The following is a 21517-nucleotide window of genomic DNA, read 5'->3' as shown; positions in this document are numbered from 1 at the left end:
TTGATGGCACTGCCCGGAATATCAATCATTTAAGAAAACATTATTGTAATTTTTAATTATTGCTCACAATCATTTCGTTGAGACTATTTGCAGTGAGTTTCATCTAGTACCCTTACATAACAGTTAGCAAACAAGTTCTATAATGTTAAGTACTGGGGCAATAAAGGGATGCTCTGCAAACACATAATAAAAGCATACCTATGCATTAAGTGCCCTTCACTCTTTGAGGGGGCCTTCTGTAACAACCTTGTAGTTATTTAGCGCTTGGGCTAACTGCAGACACTTTCTCAAGGGGACTGAAATTGCCCCAAAAGCTCGTTGAGTATTCTTAGGAAGCAGTTTGAAAACATAGAATGTCTGCCAAGGATACCTAGCAGTAAATCAAATGTCTTATCCCTCAGATGTCAACATGGACACTAGGGATACTTTATACAGAGAGGGTGTAAAGAACATCAAATCATCTGGTGACTTTTGTTGAGTCTTGATGGAATGAAAAGAACACTGTTAGTGCCTCAGAGGCAAAAGCTTGACAAGTAACAGTTTAAAAGTTCTCTGATTGTTCAAATGTAAATATTTCCTACACATTCACATATCATTGAGTATTATGATTAACTTAACTTCCTGCAAAAAGCAATTTCATAAGCAGTTTCTGTAATCTCAATCACCAAATACTTATAGATAGGATATTAACATTCAAATAACTGGAAGATTCTAATCTATGACTCTATACAAATTATCTGTATGAATTTACTATTGCAGATTACTAAATACACAGACCTTCAGTCTCTCTTATATCTAGCACCTTCTTAATTTGAGAAAGAGGCATAAGTTGAATGTGTTTAAGAGCTGCTGGGGGTCTGGTATGGCCGTGAGGACTCTTGAACGTGCCAATAACCTTGTGTCGTTTCCTTGCTATCTGTTTAAGAAAAAAAATTCAGATAAATAAGCAAAATTTGTTTTTCTTCCACTAATGGGTATAGAAAATATACAAATCAACCCCACTTAATCAAAAAACTACTATATATTCTGTTAAATATGATTCCCATGGCACATTCTGGGTAAAACATCTTCTCCAAGTCATATGAATTGAGAATTTGTATCACTGGAATAATCAAAGTGTAATAATTTTATAAATATACGGATGTTTACACAATGAAATAATAGGACATGATATGTTTGTCCTTCATTCTTGAAGATGACCACAACAATCAGGGAAGTGATGCCATGGCAAGTACATGAATTGGATTTGAGTAAAGGGATGCTCTGCTAAGTCATCAACCTCATTTTCTACTCCAGAGCAGTTTGAAAACTCAGAATGTCTGCCAAGGATACCATGGATTAGGAAGACTGGAGATGACCCCAGATGTGAATCAAGAAAATGGACTATTTCTCTGTGTTAATAAGCCATGAGTTGAGTATGGCAAAGGAAAAATGAAATTGGCAGGATGGGTGACTAAAAAACAGAAGAGAATGAACATCTGAACTGATATAATTGAAAAGGAATTTATGCTTTACATTAAAAGAGAATGAGGAAAGGAGGTAAAAGTAGAAAGACCAAAAAAGGGAGAACCTAGCTAACTTAGATATACCATAAAAAATACAAGCACAGAAGAATAGTAATCTGAAACCTAAGCCCAAATGACCTCAAGGGAAAAGAGAAGACATATCAAAGAGACTGAGTGTGCTTTAAGCCAAGTCAAGCTGAGTAATAAGGAGGCTATAAATTTTTTTTTACCAAGCTATCAAGAGATTGCAGAGTGGGTAACGATGAAAACAGTGTACAAATCTTTGTCTTCTTTCTCAACAAAATACAAACATATCAGAGAATTCCATGGTCTATCTAAAGGTCAATACCTTCTGACCTCTAACTTCTATTGTCTTGAAACAGGCTTTATTTGCTATGATTAATTTCAAAAAAGCCATGGATATATTGCTTAAGTTATTTAGGAAAATAACAGTTGAAGGAAGGCATCTATCTACTCCTAAACAGATATTCTTCCTAGGATCAATTCATTAATTGGTCATGATCACTAAAATATGACAATTTAGACTCATCGAGTAAGAAAGTCACCTCTAACTTCACAACTGAAGGCCTGGTCTCAAGAATTCACTGTAGTCCCAGGCACTAACATTATTATGATGCTGTCACATACCTCCAGACAATCATTGAAGAGAAAGAGAGTTACTTGTTCTCCTCGGTCACAGGGATGTTCACCCAAAGATATGGTTTCAATTCTCTGCACCAAACTTCGATGAGAAGACAAAAGGTTAGCCTGCATGAAATGAAGATATAAAAACAAAATCACATGGTGTTTGGTCATAAAAAAAGAATGTGTAAAATACTTGATAATTGTAGACTTGTATAAACTTCAATTGCAATTGAAAAGTAAAACAATTTAAAAGACAGGTAAATTACTTAATAAGAACACTTACTGGACATCCATCTACTTCATAAACCACATCAAAAATTTGCTTTTGGGCTTCTGTTTTCCTCTTATCCTCATTAATATGTCTGCAAACATAAAAGGAAACTGGATAAAAAATAATTCTGATTCCTATTCCAATATTCTACATAAAAAAGTGGTAAAAAAAAATCTTACTTTTATAACAGAACATTTTGCAAAGATGTGCAAAATGGATAATTTACAATATTCCAAAGGGATTTTACTAAGAAACCCTTAGGTGAATCTTTCAAGGAAGACAACTGTCACCCAATCCAAGTCATCACAAGCAAGTCCATTCATTCAAAACAGTTCAAGTTAAGTTTTGTGAATTATATACCCATGTACATAATGTTACTTCTGAAGGGCAACATATCCCAAAACCTATAAAACTACAACCTCTTTATAACTTTAAAAATCTACAAAATTTCATGACATCTGAGCAGTATTATGGTTTCCTTTAAGCAATTTCCCATTTATACTCTTTAAAATTCATTTCAAAAATTGTTATTAAACTATTTTCCATGGACATGCTAATTACAAGCCCAGTCATATATGTATGTACCTAATATCAGCCATCATTTACCCTTCCATACTTATACAACAATGTTTAAAAGTCTAAGGACTGATGAATGAGGACTTTCTCATTATCTCCACACTCCAAAGACAGGTGCCATCCTTTTAATACTTTCTAATTGCTTTCAATTCAGTCATCCTCTTATAACAAATAAAAACAATTAAAGAACAACAACCTGGGTATCACAAAATATTTTTAAGTCTGTTGTAGATTATCACACATCTATAGGACTTCAAATTCATCCATGACATTGAAAGAGAAAATCTCAAGTAATTTGTTAAAAGATTCATAAATTTTATACTTTTCAACAGGTTTTATGAAACAGCAAAAACTTTCAATTTTAAGATGTTCCTCAAAACAAATATTAATTGGAAAACTATTTTAAAAAATGAATTGGAAAGGAAAAAGATATATACTGTGTGTACTTGCTCCTTTTGTTTCAGGATGGATATGTTAAGTAACTTTGGTGCATCTGAGCTCAAAAGCAAATTCTGCATGGAAGTATACATACATACACACATACATACATATATATTATATATATATATGTATATGTATATATATATATTTATATGAGTAAGTCTACAACATTTAAAACTTTCAAAAATACTTAATTTATTTGCATGGAACCAAACTGTTTTTAGGACTGAGCTGATAATCTGTGAAAGTCTAGTAAATACATTCTAGAATCATTCATCATTATTTCACCATGCTACTTTATTAGAAAACAGGTAAAATAGTGTTGTGCTACAAATACATTAGTTAGTAATAAACTCCCATTAATTAATTCATTTAAATTTTCTATAATGACATTTTAGGCCTTAAGCAAAACCCTCAAATTAAAATGAACTTACGTCATTACTTCCTTTAATGATCCAATAGCTCTCTCTAGTGTATTCTTGTCAGGGTTATCATCTGCAGTATGTTTCTTTAGATCTTTAATAAAAGAGTTGTTTTATAAAGAAAGATTTTCATGAATGTAGAGTCAAGAAAATAATAAACCTAATGACCACAACATAAATGGAAAGAACCGCAAAAAATCCCCAAAGTGAACACTGAGAAATTACTACCAGGCATGGCTCCAAATAAGAGATTAGAGAATACCACTCCATCCCTCTGCAGAGGTAGGAGGTTCACAAGTGGACTAAGGTAAATATTTTCCACCTTTTTCAATGTATTGATTACTTATAGTATCTTTCCCCGTTTACTAAAATGAAAATACAATCTGCTCAAAAAGCGTTAGGACAGGGAAAAGAAAAGGGGTAAAATAAAAGGAAAAAATAAAAGGCTTCTTCCTTCATATAAGATCTTCAATACAACTCATTTTAGGATTAGAAATCTAGCATTTATTAAATAATCATGCAAATGTGACCCAGGAATATATTTTCTTTAATAAAATTCAGTATATTTATATACCAATTTAAAAAATATATTTCTTTTTTGATAACTAAATTTAGTAGGCATATTTTAAATAAATTCTATCTTCAGTGTGCCAATTATACTTGTCACACTCCCTCTCCCAAAACACTGAAAAATTTTATCCTGCTATCTCATGTGTGTGTGGGGGGGGGGGGGATGACTGTCCATCTCTCAGGAGTGCAAATTTCATGGGCTATGCACTATAGATATATCTCTCACCCTAGCATTCATTCTCTGTCTGTCTGTCAGAATTAATGAGGATTATAAATAACCTTGCCATTTCTAAGTAAGAATATTTAAAAGGAAGGTCTAAAACTAAGATTAGATTGGCAAATTTTCTTTTGCTTGAAAATTCTGTTCCCTTGAATGTAATGAAACTCCATCACCAAATTACCATTTAGAAGTAATGCAACACTAGGTAACCGCTGCACGGGTCGGATGAGTAGCTCAGCAAGGCTCTGACGCCCACATTCTGGTTTAGCTTGGTTGATCTGAAAAAATTTTTTGCATAATTATGATAAAACAGAAAACAGTAATCTGGATCAGTTAATGAGTGTTTATTAAGCCTGCCATGTGCTAAGCACATGTGACACACAGTAAGGTAAGACTTCTGCTTCTGTAGAGTTCACAATGACACAGAGAAGACAACAAGCAAAGAAACATGTACCAGAGTAAATGAGAAAGAAGTAACAGAGAGAAGGCACCAGAATTAACAAGGAATGAGAAAGGTTTCCTATATGCAGAAGGAAGCCATGGAAGCCTGGAAGGAGAGCATTCCAAGCATCAAGGTCCTTTTACGCAAAGAAAACTCCTGGATCTAAAAGATTGAGTGTCAAGAGAAAAGGGTGAGGCTCCAAGAGAACATGAGGCAGAGAGAGAGAGAGAGAGAGAGAGAGAGAGAGAGAGAGAGAGAGAGAGAGAGAGAGAAAGGAGGACAACATCTGGCTCCAAGTAGGGGGACTAAAAGGGAAATAATACAGTGGTTGGAAGGAGGGAGGTTTGGGAAGGGAAGTTATAAAGTTCAGTTTTGGATTAAACACAACAACCCAAAAGTCACATAAGTAGACCTGATTATAACAAAGAAAAGCCAAAAAATCATTTGCCCTTTCATAGGACCACTGAATCCCAAAATGAAATGTCATTCCAGTAAGCTAGGACTTAACACCTCAAAGAAGAAAGCAGTTTAATAATTTCCTATCAAGCCATAGCAAAGACTTCCAGAATTTTTAAAATTACTATGAAAATGTTAGCCTTCATACGATATCACTGAATCAGTTATACTGATATTTCTGAGTCCAGGAATTTCAACTTGAGAATCTTAGAGATGGGAGAAAGCAGAGATTACCTAACCCAGTATCTCACTGACTGCAGACATCCCTGAGAGAAAACCAGCTTTCCCTTTAGCACAATGTTCACTTTTCTACCTTTCCTGACCCAGCTGAGTCACAGATAAAGCAACTCCCAGCCCACTTCCTAGAAACAGGTGTTCTTACTGCCCTTTCCAAATAACCCATTCACACTGATGTTGTTTCCAGTTTTTTGACTTCGTGGGTAGAGTGAGATTCCAGGGAGGACAATTTCTTTGCCAATATTTTCTTTAGCACCTGCCCTGACCCTCTGTCCTTACAGGTCATACAAGTGGAATGTATCTGAAGCTGCTTTTGAGACAGCATTCTGCTCATTAAGCTAGGGCTGCCTATCCTTTAAGTTCTTGGTCTTTCCCCATATCCATCCACTGCAGGCTGTTAAACACACATGCATAACTAGATAATTCTTAAGAGAACTATACTTGATTCTTATTGCCAAAACATTTTTTTATGAAACTCTCCAAACTATGTATAGTAGAATCATAAGATTTCTTTTTTTTTTTAAATACCACTTTACCTTAAGGAAAGCATGAAATCGTGGCTTCTGTTTTTCACACTTAACAATTGTTTCTTTACTCATTTCAAAGAAGTTTACAAAAGGAGGATAAATTTTCACCAAATCTTTTGACTAAGAGAGAAAAATAGCAAACACAATGAATGTTTTAATTACTTTCTCTGTAGATTATATAATTACTTATCAATTTCAAGTTTCAATCTGACAAATATTACTTTTAAATTAATTAGAACCAATATTTTTGTATTAGTTAGCTTTTAATATTTGTGCTTCATTCATTCATTTCTCAGGACAAGGACTGCAATGTAATTCAATTTGAAACACAATCAAAACACAAGAAAATTAATCTGGCATTCCCTTCCATCTACACACTAAATAACTGAGTGTTTGAACAAAGGCAAAGTTTGCATGTAACACTAACACAGAAATTCTGAAAGGTGGAAAAAATTGCAGGAAGAATCATAATAAATGTTTTGCTATACATAAGAAAGCTCTTTATCAAAAATTGCTAATGTGAAATCTCAGTTATTTTGATTTGCATTTGTCATTAATGATTTAGAATGGAGAGTGAGAAAAAAACAGATTATAAACTAAAAAATGAAAGTATTTGAAAACTGTTCAGATTATGGATAGCTTTTTCACTTCAATGATTTTGAATCACTGGGCTCCCATAAAGTACATCCATTGATGTTCAAAATCAGTATACTACAGTATATACAGGGCATCTTAGTTCAGCTATAAGCTATTAAAACTTGTATTAAAACTTATGAGTTTTAATAGTTTACAATCACACAAAACTTTTTGGTTCACCAAGTATAAGAAAGCATAAGAGTGCATGAGCTTACAAGGCATTTTAAAGAAAAGTTTCCCTCAATTAGTATTAAAATAACTTTCAATAAATTTGGTAAGTATTTAATAACATGTAAAGTCCAATTTAAATGGAACACAAAGTAAGATAACATATTACTCCAAGTGAGAACATTTTACTTTTAGTAAACACTCACATATTTCAGAAAGATGTCACCAATACTTTTGCTTTCATCCCAATTGATAATGAGGTCTTCAAGATCCTCCTGAAATAAACATAAGAATCAAGTTAACAATCTTTCCAGCTTACCTCTATAGAAATGTTTGATGGAATCATTGATCTAGACTAGGAACGACCTGAGAGGTCATCTTGTCCTGAAGGTCTAAGCCTTTTTTATGTCACAGAACCCTTGAGTGGTGTTTGATAAAGTCTTTGGATCCCCTACTCAGAATAATTTAAATTCTTAAATTACATAAAATAAAACAGGATCTGAACTGAGTTCTTCTGACTTTCAACAGTGCTCTTTCCACCACTGAACTCCTGCTGTAGAAATTCCTTCCCCTGGCATAGATATACAAGAGACCTGGAGTCCATAACTACCACCCCACAATAACTCTTAAAATTATGATGCTGATGATCTCTGTCCCTCATTCTTTTTTTTTAAGGTTTTTGCAAGGCAATGGGGTTAAGTGGCTTGCCCAAGGCCACACAGCTAGGTAATTATTAAGTGTCTGAGGCTGGATTTGAACTCAGGGACTCCTGACTCCAGGGCAAGTGCTCTATCCACTGCACCACCTAGCTGCCTTCTGTCCCTCATTCTTGAAGACAACCACAACATCAGGGAGGTGATGCCATGAATTAGATTTGAGTGAAGGGGACTGTGCTAAGTCCCCAGACTCACTTTCTCCTCTGGAGATATCTGGATCCAGTGGCCAGATATGGATCAGGATACTGGAGATGACCCTGGATTCCAGGCAGTCAAGGTTAAGTGACTTGCTCAAGGTCACACAGTGTGAGTCAAGTGTCTGAGGCTGGATTCAAACTCTCATCCTTCTGACTCCAAGGTCAGTGCTCTATCCACTGTGCCATCTAGGTGCCCCTAAATATCTTTACTTACTACTAAACCCTCCTTCTAAACTGGCTGCAGAAACAATAGAATTTCTTTTGTAGCCTCTTTAAACTACTACGAACATTCTTCAATAAATCTCAGATCATCGGATAACTAATAAACACTAGCGTACAGGCATATTCATGCTTCAAAGTCCTTTACACTTCAGTATTTGCAATATTTATCATTTCATTCGTGATGGTTACAGATCACAACTGCTCTATGGTTAAATAAAATGTCCCAATTTACAGTGACAAAGTGTAGCTAAAATGGTGAAATAGGAAAACACTATACAACCCTTCTTCTCTCAGTACAACTTCTACAACAATGTTCTTTAAAAAAGTCACAAGTCGTGAAAGGGGAAACAAAGGAAAACTGCAGTGATTCATTAATCTATCAACAGGGAACTAGGGCAGAAATTGTAGGCTGATTATTCAGAGCTGATGGGGGGGGCAAGAGTAGGTAGAGGAAGGTCAACAGTTAAGGGACAGTCATTAGACCACTCAATCCAAGGCAACAGGAAGATATTTCCCTAAGGAAATGAGACCCAGACACAATACTCCTCCAAGCTAAGTTGAACACAGATTCCCAGATCTGATCACAGCCTTTTAGCACCTGGAAGAGAACTCCCAGGAAGACCAACAATGAAAACTGCTAAATTACTCAAATCAAATCAATGAAAGAATGACTAAAAAAAAAAGACAATGATTTGTTATGAAGTGAAGAGATGGTAAGATACAAACGCAGAAGAAAGAAACTCCAAAACACTATCAGCAAAATAACTTGCCCACAAGGTCAACTAGAATTCCTAAAAGAAACGTGAGTTTTTAAAATGTACTTTAAACAAAATGAGAGCCATAAAGGAAAGAATTGGGAAAGAAATGAGAACTAGAAAAGAAAAATTTGTAAAAAGAATTACCAACTTGACTTTAGAGGTATAGAACTTTTCCCAGGTAAGATTTCCTAAACATTAAAATGAACCAAACAGAAGAGAATGAGAGACTCAAATGAACAAAAAAATATTAAAAGTCAAAAGACTGAAAAATATAAGAAAACAAGATTTCTCATATCAAAAACAATCCGCTTCCTGGAAATATCCTCATTAAAAACTGCCCCAGACCTCTTAAAAACCAGAGAGCAAGTAAATATATTAAGAAACCACACCTGACCTTCTTAAAAAAAAAAACCCAAAATGAAAGTTCCTAGGAACACCAGAACTAAATTCAGAACTTTCAAGAAAAAAACAAACAACCAGAAAGAATCCAAATATTAAGGAACCACAGTCAAAATCACACAAGATTTATCAGCTACTACTATATAAAAGAGCAAAGAGAATGGGAAACTCCAAAAGGCAAAGGAAAAAAAAAAAAGTTGAGTATAATCCTACAGAGAGAAAAAAATTAACCCTTCCTTTGTCACTAAATAGATATTTCCAAGCATTCCTGATGAAAAGGCAAAAAGTTGAGTAGAAACACTGAAATAAAATGAAAGTAAAAAGAAACATGAAAATATGAATACAAGTGAGCAATATTCTTATTTTTGTTATTTTATAATCTTGAAAAGACATGGAAGAAAAAATGGGGAAGGAATCAGGAAGGGTATTTATCTTACCTACTCAGAAGCTGCAAGTAGCAATCTACATAAAAAAGGAAAAGGTGGAGGGAATAGGTGAACTGAAAGAAGCAGGAAAATAATTTTTACCATTAACAATATTATAAAAACAAAAAAATATGAAAGATTCGAGAACTGTGATCAACACAATGTTTTGTCCTGCATTTTCAAAGAAGACCACAACATCAGGGAAGTGATACCATGACAAGCACATGAACTGAATTTGAGTGAGGGGGTCTGTGCTAAGTCACTGGCCTCATTTTCTCCTCTGGAGTCATCTGGGTCCAATGTGGGTTTTTCTGTCTATTCAGATCTACAGGACAATGTTTCTCTCCTATTCAAATTCCAATGAACCCCATTGCCTCTAGGATTTCTTTTTTTTTTTAAGCTTTTAAAGGTCTCATAACCCCACCCCAACCAGCCTTCCCAATCTTGAGTATAGATTAATCTCCTTTCCTTTGAAATTCCTTTGGAATCTCATTCCACACAAACTTTCCCAGAAACATAAAGGACTGAGGGTGTTGAGCACTACTAGTGGCCATGATTCTGAACACTACCATACAATTCCTATTTGACTCACAGCCTGCTACATATTCCAGAAAAACTAGACCCAGGATTACTGGTCAGCTGATATTTGTAATAAACTGCAACAAGCCTAAATATTTCACTCAAGTTGTTTCCTACAGCTCTAAAAGGGCCACAGAGGCACAAGTAGGTGAACAAATAGAACCACACCTGGCTCACCCATCAAGGCTAAACAGAAGCTCTGCTAATTGCTATTCCTTCATTCAGGATAAGCCAACATTCAGGGCAAGGAAGGTAAATACTAAGGGCCTGAGATATGACTGAATGAATGAAATTGCCATCTCTAAAGATCCAAAGCATGGAAGAAAACCCAGGAAGGTAACACAGTGTGATTGTTTTAATTCTCCCAGGTGACTGAAGTCTCTGAAATCTAGAAAAGGGAAAATACGGGAATTATCTTTGATGACCACCTGATTATGGGAAACTGGACAATGTAGCTCAAAAATATTCAAGTACAAGAAATAGCAGCACAAAAACCTCCTAAGGTCCAGGCTGGCTGGCTGACAGCATGATTTTCACAATGAACTACAGACCAAAGAAATTTGACTTCCTAATGAGAGAATTCCAAGGTCAAAGAAATAAGAAGCTATTAATCAAATAAAGTATCTTAGACAATAATTCAAAGTTTTTGTTTGTTATTTGGTGCAGACTTCTGATTTTGGTTTAGCAAACTACTAATAAGAAACTCCAATAAAAACAGATGGATAACCTAATTCATGGATGGCTGAAAGGTCAGATGATTTGTCCAGTCACAGAGCCAGTTTGTATCAAAGGCATGACTTCAGGTCATCTTGACTGCCTCTCTAGACTCTACATCACATTGACTATGGGGGAAGTATATCTACTAATTTGGAGAGAGATTTTTTCTTTGTCCATTCAATATTCTTATTTTCTATTAATAATAAAAGCAGGTCTGCCTTGATGTAAGCAAAGTTTCCTATTGTTGTTCAATCAGTTGGGATGACCCCATTTGGGATTTTCTGGGTAAAGTAGTTCGCCATTTCCTTCTCTAGCTCATTTTACAAATGAGTAAACTGAGGCAAATAGGATTAAAATGACTTGACAGGTCACACAGCTAGAAAGTAGGTGAGGCAAGATTTAAACTATTTTAGATGAATCTTTCTGGCTTCCACTGTGCCATCTAACTGCCCCTTCCTAATAATAAGAGTAGCCAAAAGTGGAATGGGCTATCTTAGGGATAATGAGTTTTCCAGGAAAATGCATATGCCCACTTCTCAGTAGATGTGTAGAAAAGTTAACGGTTCAAGCTATTCATTCCAACTTCAGGTTCTAGGCTAGAGGAAATAGAGAGTGAGGTTTGTTTTTCTTGGTCCCAAGGAACAGAACTAGCTGTGAGACAAGCAAAAAAGGCAGAGATTTTGGCAAGAGGGTTTGGCTAATCCTCTATGCCATCCCAAAATGAAATTTGCTTCACTGGAAGACAGAAAAGCTCTAGATCCCTACAGGTATTTGATTGACTAATGTCAGACCTTCATTCTCAAAGGATGTGATGTCATGACAAGCACATGAATTGGATTTGAGTGAAGGGTGGTTGTGCTAAGTCCCCAGCCTCATTTTCTCCTCCAGAGCTATCTGGATCCAGTGACCAGATATGAATCAGGACTAGAGATGACCTGGATGGGAGGCAATTAGAGTTAAGTGATTAGCTCAAGGATAGTGTCAGATTCCAAATTTGAACTCAGGGCCGGATTCCTTGGTTAGGGACCTTATGAGAATTAAGGATTAGCTGGAGAAAGTGACCACAGTGTTCCTTTCCAACTCAAATTCAGTGATCTGAAGAGGCAGTTTACATACAGACCAATTCAACGAAAATGAAATGACCATTTTCTTTCTTCAATTTGCTGCCAAACTTCTGAGGAATGGTCCCTAAACACTCTATTCCCTCCTTGACAAACTACTCTGGTCTCTACTGCCATTACGTCACTGAGATCATCTAATAAGTGGTATTTGACTAAAGTTTTCAGCCCCTAAGGACAGACCATTCAGCTGACATATGAAAACTGCCTCTCCACTCTCACTCTGGAGGCCACTCCTCTTGTCTCACAAGCCTTTCCTTCTGCTTCCGGTGACTAATCCAGTACTTCACCATTTCACAGCTGACTGAGGAGTGGAAGGAATTTCAAAGACCATCTGGCCTAATGAGCAACCTTCCTGCATTCCTCCTCCCTCCGAAAGTAACTGAATTCTTTTTTTTTTCCTTGATTAACTTTACTAGGCCATCTCTTACACCAAGCTTAAAACAATCTCTTGCTATTTACACTCATTGTCAGCTTTTTGAGGCTAAGCAAAACAAGTCTAATTCAAAAACCTGAAAAGAGCCATTATATCACTGAATTCTTCTCTAGGCTAGCATCCTCAAGGCCTGTAATGACTCCTCAAACAGTACTGGTGTACTCCAACTTATCAATGGCCTTTCTCCATTGTAGTATGCAGAGCTGAACTCAATATTGTAGACTAGGAAGGGAAACAAAAGAACTTTATTTTCTTCTTTGTGAGAAACTCTCTCTTAACATGAAAAGATTAGTTTTTCTTCCAGCTATACTACACCATGGAATCAAAGTAAAATTACAATCCACTATAATTCTCAAAATTTTTCTGGCAAGTAACCATCTAAAACCATGTCTTGATATTCATCCCTATTAAATATCACTTTACTAAATATGGTTATATGGTTACAACATTGAGATCTTTGTGGATCCTGGCTAGTATACTGTTTTTCTTCCTCATCCTTAAATTGGATAAGCTTGCCATCTATATTTTCATATAAGTTACTAATAAGAAAGATCAGAATAAACCTTCTAGTTCATCTATTAGAGAGCTCTCTTCATTTCTTTCCCTAAGCCTATACTTTTAATATATTCTAGAATTTCACCAAAATTTGAATCAAGTTGTTTCTTTTTTCTGCAAACTCATTTCTCTAATCCTTTATGACCTGCTCTATTAGCCCTGATCTTCTAGAATCTCCCAAATGACACTGGCAATTTAATAATCACAAGGCAAAGAATGTTTCATTTTTGTCATTGTATCTCCCCATCTAACACAAAAATGCTAGGTGACACAGTGGATAGAGCACTGGTCCTGGAGTCAGAAGGACCTGAGTTCAAATCCAGTCTCGGACACATAACAATTACCTAGCTGTGTAACTTTGGGCAAGTCACTTAACCCCACTGCCTAGCCAAAAAAAAAAAAATGCTTGAAAACTGATCAACTAATTCTTTCAATACCCTGTCATTTGGTTCACACTCAGTAAAGGTACCCAGATATCTGCTTATTGCTCATTTCTTGTCTTGAGTTTTGATGCCTATTAAGTATTTTTGTCCTCTCCTTTCCAAAAATAATTTTCTCCTTGAGAAAAGAGCAAAAAAGCTGCCAAGTTCTGACTTCTCCCAGGTTTCCATTCTCATTCCATCCCAAGCAGAAAGTCCTGTTCCCAATCTCTTCCCACTCCCCCAATATAGCTAAGAAAGTTCCTTTTTTGTTGTTCTCAGCTGACTGTAGTTTTTAGCAGAGGACTCTGTAGTGCTTCTTTAAAAACCTACCCTTATTTGCTTCTTTAATATGATTTTTAAAAAAACTCAGTTTTTTAAAGTCAATTTTTTGGTTGAATTCCTTGTGGCCTATATCAATTTCTTTAGATAATTTCCCTTCTTCATTCATTTAATTTTCTTTTTATTTCTAGAATTCAATTTCTGAATATTCCTCCATGCCTCCTGGGCTGACTTTCCTAAAATAATTTAACATCATAAATGTCCTATTTATCTTTTTTCTTTTTTTTGTTGGCAAGGCAGTGGGGTTAAGTGACTTGACTAAGGTTACACAGCTAGGTAATTATTAAGTATCTGAATTTGAACTCAGGTTCTTCTGATTCCAGGGCCAGTGCTCTATCCACCTGGCATCCCCCCAGTCTATATATCTCCTCTCAGAATGCATGGAAATAAATACTCTCTCTGAAAACTGAGTATGAATATAAGACTAAATTGACTTCCCCTCATTCACAAATCCTAAGGAGAAACCACTTACCACCAAGATTCCAATCATGTCCAATAACAAAACTGAAGAGAGAGCCACATATAGCCTAAGCATTTTCTTACCTTGGTTTTTTACTTTAAAATAGAATTGCCTGCATACTGATACTATTTAATTGGCTTAATATGAACTATACTATCAACCAATAAATATTTCTCAAGTGCTACTACAAGCCAAGTGGCTATAATAGGCACTAGAAGGGGATGCAACTAAAATGTGAAAAAATGAAAAAGGAAACAGGAAATGTCAACAACACTAGTGGGAATTTTAAGGGAATGATACAAAAGAGGAGACAGAAGGCCACAGGCTAAATGACCTTGCCTAGCAGTAACATGGGGGTGATGATCAACCTTGAAAGACTCACTCATTCCATCAGTGAAAATATCGGGAACAATTTTGGGCTATCTGCAATGGAGAGTGCCATCTGTATCCAGCTAAAGAGCTGTGGAGTTTGAACAAAGTTCAAGGACTATTCCCTTTAATGTAGCAAAAAAAACAAAAAAAACCCATATCTTATTGTCTAATCTTGTTATCTCTTAGACTTTTTTACTCTTCCTTAAGGATATGATTTCTCTCTCATCACACTCAATTTGGATCAATGTACAACATGGAAACAAAGTAAAGACTGACAGATTGCTTTCCAGATTGGGGAAAAAAATTGTAAAACTCAAATATCTTTAATTAAAAAAAATAATTGCACATTATATCATATGAGCTTACTGTCCATTTCATTCACATTAACTTCTCATTTGACTTATTAATTTATATTACAGTTTAAAATATGCACTGCTGATAGTATATAATTAGAAACTATATTTCTTAGAAAATATTTTATATTTCAAACTGTTTTCCCAATAATTTCACATTATAAGGTCTTGTGTTTTGGAGAAATACTAGCCAACTTTTAAATCTTAACTAAAGGAATAATGAAAAAGAAATGAGTTTAAATAACATCAAGAGAGTTGATCTAACATAAAAAGCTGTTAAGTTGTAGAAGGAAATAATAAGGACTTCCAGGGAGGTTATAAATACTTGATTAGAGTTATTATCATGAAAGAAAAAGAAAAATAATTATCTTTCCTTGGATTGTATACATATTTGTTTACCTAAATAGAAAGAAACTAGAAAATAGAGAGACAGCTAGGTGGTTTAGTGGATAGAGCATAAGGATTTTAAGTCGGAAAGACCTGAGTTCAAATCCAAGTTCAGACACTCACCAGCTGTGTGACCCTGGGCAAGTCACTCAACCTCTTTGGCTTTATCAATTAATAAGGAAATGACAAATCATTCCAGCATCTTTGCCAAGAAAACCTCATATGGAATCTCAAAGAGCTATGACTAGATGATAGAAAAACAAAATATAGTAACCCCTTCTAAATCAACAGTTGTCAAACTTCAATAAAATATGCAAAAAAAAAAAAGCCCACAATAAGAGGTAAAGAAAGTCTTCATTATTTATATTCTTAATGTAAAAAAATAACAGGCACAAGCAACATATGTGCAGCTACAGATACAATAAAGTTCAAACAAAGGGGAAGAAAGGAAGTTAAAGAAAGTTTAGGAAAACAATGTTACTAATCCAACTAAAGTACTAAAAGGAAATATTTATAGAAGCGCACATCAAAAATCCTTTTGTTAAAAGAGGATGGATCTGTTCCTTAAAAAGCTTGCCTTTATTTTGGTGTGCACATCAAAGATGTCAGGAATGCTACCAAAGATGGCCTTAATCTCTTCTGCTGCAAGGATAGGTCCTCCACGCTGTCCTTCCTCTTCCAATGGAACTTGAAATAACTAGAGACAAAATGAGGGGAAATATGCAACTTTAAGAACTAAGAAAAACTGTGATATATGTAAAAAACCAGGAGTAAGAAGGCATAAAATGATAATCCTAACCTCCCCGGAATTAAAATAAAAAATTTTCTTTTATCTTCATGACACTTTTAAATATATCTATATGATGGGGCTGACTTCAATAATATAAGCATTAAACTTGGACTTTGTGTAGTAGACCAGTTACAATCTGTGCCCTTCCACAGTAAACTTAAACCTGGTGCCAAGCCGTGCTGACCTTGTGAAAAATAGTCTACAGAAAAAAGTTTTTTTTCTCTCACCCATAAGAAACTGCATCCCCATTATGGATAACGAACCATCAGTGCCAAAGGAGAAAACCCAGCATAACAAGGTCTTGGACAGAAGCTCGGGGATTTTCCTCCTCCCTTTCCTCTGAACTCCAGCTTTGGGAACTTCACAAGTGGAAAACTCCTGAACGTAGGGGTACCTGGCTGACATTCACAACTTCTCCTTTAATACACTTCTGTCCCCTAGCCTAAGCAGTCAGTTAGTGGATTCACCTCTTGACTGCTTATTTAAGTCTCAATAAAGGCTCCTTCTGCAAGACTCTCTCACCACCTCCAAACCAGGATCTCAGAACTCTGAGACACCTCCAGAGCCTCTTGAGATTTCCTGTGACCTATATATTTTTTATCAGATCCAATAGTACATTAGATTTTAGAAAATTCTAAATGAAGACTGAAAGGACTGCATAATTTCCTGATTCCAAGTTAGCAGCACAATCAGCAGAGTGGAATTTAATTAAGATGCTTTTTAGAACTTGGTTGCTCCCCTCACTCCCACCCCTGCATTTTATCAAGCCTAACAGAATTGGCACAAGCTATCAATCATTTACCAATAACTCTAGTTTCAGTGTGAAAAATAACAAATGAGAATGTCACAGCACCTCTATTCACCTGGGTTTAACTCAACTACCAACTCTTTGCCACCAAATACCCAGGGGTAACCTGGTCCCCACCCGCTGAGAGCAGCCTTCACCTTAACAGCTGCCTAAAGAACAATGAGTGCCGAGGACTGCCAGAGATGTGATGGCATCCAAAGTAAATTGCTAGATGGACAGATATCCAACCCTAAGGTCCTCCCCAGGTCCTCCCCTGGCAGTTTCATAGGGCTTCAGGGGCTTCCTCCCCACAACCAGGGAGGGGCTATATCCAACATGCCACACAGGACAAGCCCACTCCTCCATAACCATTATCTATGAACTATCTGTCATCATACCGGAGTCACTAATTCCAATTCTAGCCACACACATTTCAGCATCTTAATTAGAGATTCCTTCTTCACTTTTTTTTACTGATGGATATATTTTGAATTTTACATCAGAAAGATTCCAAACAAACAAACCCCACCAATTTGGACTTACCTGAATAATTGTTGCCAGTATATTTACATAATTACTTTCAGTCTGATAAAGTTCTTTTGCCACCTGCCACCTTGCTGACTGCTTTGAAGGAACAGGAGTGGAATTTTTGGAAGACTTAGTACAAGATTTTGGTGTTTCTAAAAAAAAAAAAAAAAATTTTTTTAAATGTCTAAATGCAAAATGTTTTAATAAAGCAAATGTACTCATTTAAATTAAGTTTAAAACAAGTGAGTTTTACAACTGTCCCCAAAGCACTACTTTAGATGTGAATAGTGCTTTATATTCTTAAATTGTTACTGCATTGATTCTCATGGCTTCACGAAGTAATAAGAATCTCTATTTTAGTAGGAAAATGAGAGAAAAAGTTTCAGTGGCATTTAAAAAATGCACACAAGTACCAGGGCCAGGTCTCAGATCTCAAATTCCCCCACTAGCACACAAGTACCAGGGCCAGGTCTCAGATCTCAAATTCCCCCACTAGCACACAAGTACCAGGGCCAGGTCTTAGATATCAGATTTCCCCACTATTAATCTAGTTATCCTTTCTCCCTCAGAGTCCCAACAAAAACTGGTTTCCATATCAAAACTGTCTTTATAAAAACTTGGAAATTCCATAATCTGAAAGTTTCTTTAACTATGCAATATTTACTTTCCAAGTATAGGCACATTAGTCATTGTTTCTTGCATTCACTATTAGGCAGTAAGTTTTTCTTTATTTTTTTAAAAAAAAAGCTTTTTATTTAAGGCAATGGAGTTAAGTGGCTTGCCCAAGGCCACAGAGCTAGGTGATTATGAAGAGTCTGAGGTTGTATTTGAACTCAGGTACTCCTGACTCCAGGGCCTGTGCTCTATCCACTGCGCCACCTAGCTACCCCCGCAACAAGTCTTTCAAAGATAAATTTCTTATCTGTGTTTAAAACTATATTTTCTAAGATCAAACTATTAACTCCAATTTTTAAAATGGTATCATCTAATCATTATCCAAAATTCTTTTAGAGGAAAGCAAAGTAAAATTTGCTAATTAAAAACTTTTCTTCTTAAAGATTTTTACAAAAAAGAATTTCCTATAACAGGAAAGGAAATGTATTTACTTCTTATATTTATTACTGATAACCTTTGTTTGAAAGCTAAGAGCAAGCCCTCAATAACTACTAGCTGATGACAGGAAAAAAAATGACTCCTGGAAAAAAGAAAAAAAAAGGATCTTTCCTTCTACAGGGAGTTATCCAGAAGCCTCAGTTTTAAGGTGCTGCACAGGATCCATCAAGGTTGTAGAAGGTATGGTCCCATCTTTGACATAACTTTAAAAATAAGAGCCTAAGAGGTAGGCTGCCCAAGCCTTGGCAATCAAATCCAAACACCACCTTTTATAAATGAAAAAAATAAAGTCTTGAACAACCATCATCCCAGTACTGCCCAAAATAGGAAGAGCAGGTTGTCAGAATCTGAACTTTGGGGGTGGCCACTACTTTCCTCTTTTACATTCAGTTCAAGATAAGTGATTTGCCCAAGTAAAATAGGAGATCTGGGCTCCAAATCCCTAATAACCAAAATTAGAGGCGTTCCTCCTTCACACCCTAGTACTTTTCTAAACACCAGTGGGGAGGCCAGAGGAAAGAGGAGTCACTTTGATTTTAGGCATGACAGAACATGTGGAAAAAATAACTCTTGTGTTCAAAAAACAGCAAGGAGTCTAGGCTGCAGGAGAACAAGACAGATGAGAGGGATCTGATATCAGAAAGGGTCTGAATCCTGATACAGATACAAACTGTGTGATCCTGACTCAGTCAACCTTACCTTCCTCACACTAGAATTTCTTGTCCTCACCAAGGGGAAAGAGCCTGCAAATCTTAAAGCACTAGAGGTGAGTGAAGTGCTCTTTGTGTGGGTGTGAAGGATTTTACTGAAGAGTAATGGCAGTTAAGTTTGGACAGGAGGCTGAGTCACCATTGCAAGTTTGTGTTTTTCAGGAGATGTAGGCTTATCTGTAGTAGTAATGACAATAGACATTTATATGGCAGTTTAAAGTTTATAAAGCACTTTATTTCATTTGATCATCATAAATACTCCAGGTATTCTTAGCATCCTTTTAGAGAGCAAGAAAATGAGGATCCAAAGTGCAATGATTTGCCCAGAATCACCTCAATGACTATAAGTGCAAAAGCCTAATTATTTCATGCTACCTCTCAAGAAAGATGGGAAGGTGCTCATTGAAAGGATAAGATGAAGGTAGAGAAGAGAAGGGATAAACAGAATAAAGTACCAGATGGTGTCTCCCAAATAATTAATATGAAGACCTCTTCTTAATATCTAATTTCACAAATCCCCACATTAGCAATTCGGTTCTTATTAACTTTTAAAAAATGATCTAGTTATTATGAATTCAGTAATAATTTTAAATGATTATTTTATTAAAGTACAAAAGAACTTTTAAAATTATGCTTCTCCCTAGAGGATTTGTTCAAGGTCAGTGGATTCCCAAGCAATAGATCAGAATATTCCAATTTTCTTTTGGGTATTTCTGCCAAAATACATATTACAAATTGGTGGGGAGGGGCGGCTAGGTGGCAGTGGTCCTGTAGTCAGGAGTACCTGGGTTCAAATCCGGTCTCAGACACTTAATAATTACCTAGCTGTGTGGCCTTGGATAAGCCACTTAACCCCAATTGCCTTGCAAAAAAAAAAAAACCCTAAAAAAAAAAAGAAATTGGTGGGGAAATCTATCCTCATTAAGTGCTGAATTCATCTGATTAGAAGTTAAATCTTTGAGTACAAATAATTATAATCACAAAAAATTCATAAGTGACTATTCTCAAAGCTGTAACAATATATCCTATTTCTCAACATTTAAATTATGCTAAATGTTTGAAGTTTATCAATCAAAACCAAAGCAATTCTATCATTAAGAAACAAATTTGATACTTCATGAAAGCTGAAAATAACTCCAGTCTTCAGAAAAAAAAAACAGGAAAAAAAATCAATAATATTCTCTTTATAAAAGACCAGAAAATCTGCTTTCCTTTTAGGCACAAATGAAGCATCAATAACATAAAACTATCACTACCAAATATATTATTCACATTACTATATTTTGTGAAAACTAATAAAAGATTAAAATGGCAATGCTTTCTATAGAGAGAACATGTATGTGCTGGTAATGACTTTACAACTCACTACTTCTTTCCCTACCTCAGGAAAAATTCTTAAGTTAAAAAAAAATCACAAAGCCCAGTAACGAGAGAGTCCCTCCTTCCATAAAAGAGAAGATAAATAAAATGAAAATAGAAGTATTGGGGAGATAGAATGGTTCTATTCAGATGCTTTTTAGCAACTGCATATGAGTCTGGTGATACTCTGGGTGACTGAGGATTGGCTTGCTTAAATCTGGAGAAGTTTATCACTTCTCTACCATAATTCTCAAAGCTATAGAAGATGTTATGGCCCTTATGGCTTGTAAGAATCAACAAAATTATAGCTCTTCAAGGATTTAATGAAGAAAATGAAATTACAGTGGAGGAGAGAAACATGATGAAAGTGGTGGTAATAAGTAGTATCTTCAACAATGTGCATTTATTGTGCTTTGATGTTTATAAAAAGATTTCTGTATTATCTAATAAGAGTAAAGGAAAAAGAAATTAAATTGGTTACAAAACACTTCTCATAAATAAAAGCAGATTTAAATAACTGGGCAAATATCCAGTGCTCATGGATAAGCCAAGCTAATGTAATAAAAATGACAATTCTACCTAAATTAAACTATCTAGTGTCCTACTGATCAAAATTCCAAAAAATTACTTTAATGAGTTAGGAAAAAATTATAAGTAAA

The 21517-nt window shown here is 35.5% G+C and overlaps 1 protein-coding gene across 1 annotated transcript in view; it reads right to left on the bottom strand.

Moving 5' to 3' along the window:
- Nucleotides 1-21517, bottom strand: part of ECT2 (epithelial cell transforming 2) — a 68162-nt gene that overhangs the window by 21846 nt on the left and 24799 nt on the right. The window contains exons 13-21 of the mRNA XM_074190934.1: nt 17692-17828; nt 16149-16268; nt 7323-7391; nt 6322-6432; nt 4832-4928; nt 3873-3954; nt 2434-2512; nt 2154-2273; nt 778-916 (exon numbers count right to left, since the gene is read on the bottom strand). Of these exons, the coding sequence (XP_074047035.1) occupies nt 778-916; nt 2154-2273; nt 2434-2512; nt 3873-3954; nt 4832-4928; nt 6322-6432; nt 7323-7391; nt 16149-16268; nt 17692-17828 (954 nt within the window). The remainder of the gene's footprint in view (nt 1-777; nt 917-2153; nt 2274-2433; nt 2513-3872; nt 3955-4831; nt 4929-6321; nt 6433-7322; nt 7392-16148; nt 16269-17691; nt 17829-21517) is intronic.

Source organism: Macrotis lagotis, chromosome 6 (assembly GCF_037893015.1).
Source record: "Macrotis lagotis isolate mMagLag1 chromosome 6, bilby.v1.9.chrom.fasta, whole genome shotgun sequence".
In the NCBI taxonomy this organism is placed as follows: domain Eukaryota; kingdom Metazoa; phylum Chordata; class Mammalia; order Peramelemorphia; family Peramelidae; genus Macrotis; species Macrotis lagotis.
Note: the sequence above shows the minus strand (reverse complement) of the source record. Positions and strands in the feature narration are given on the sequence as shown.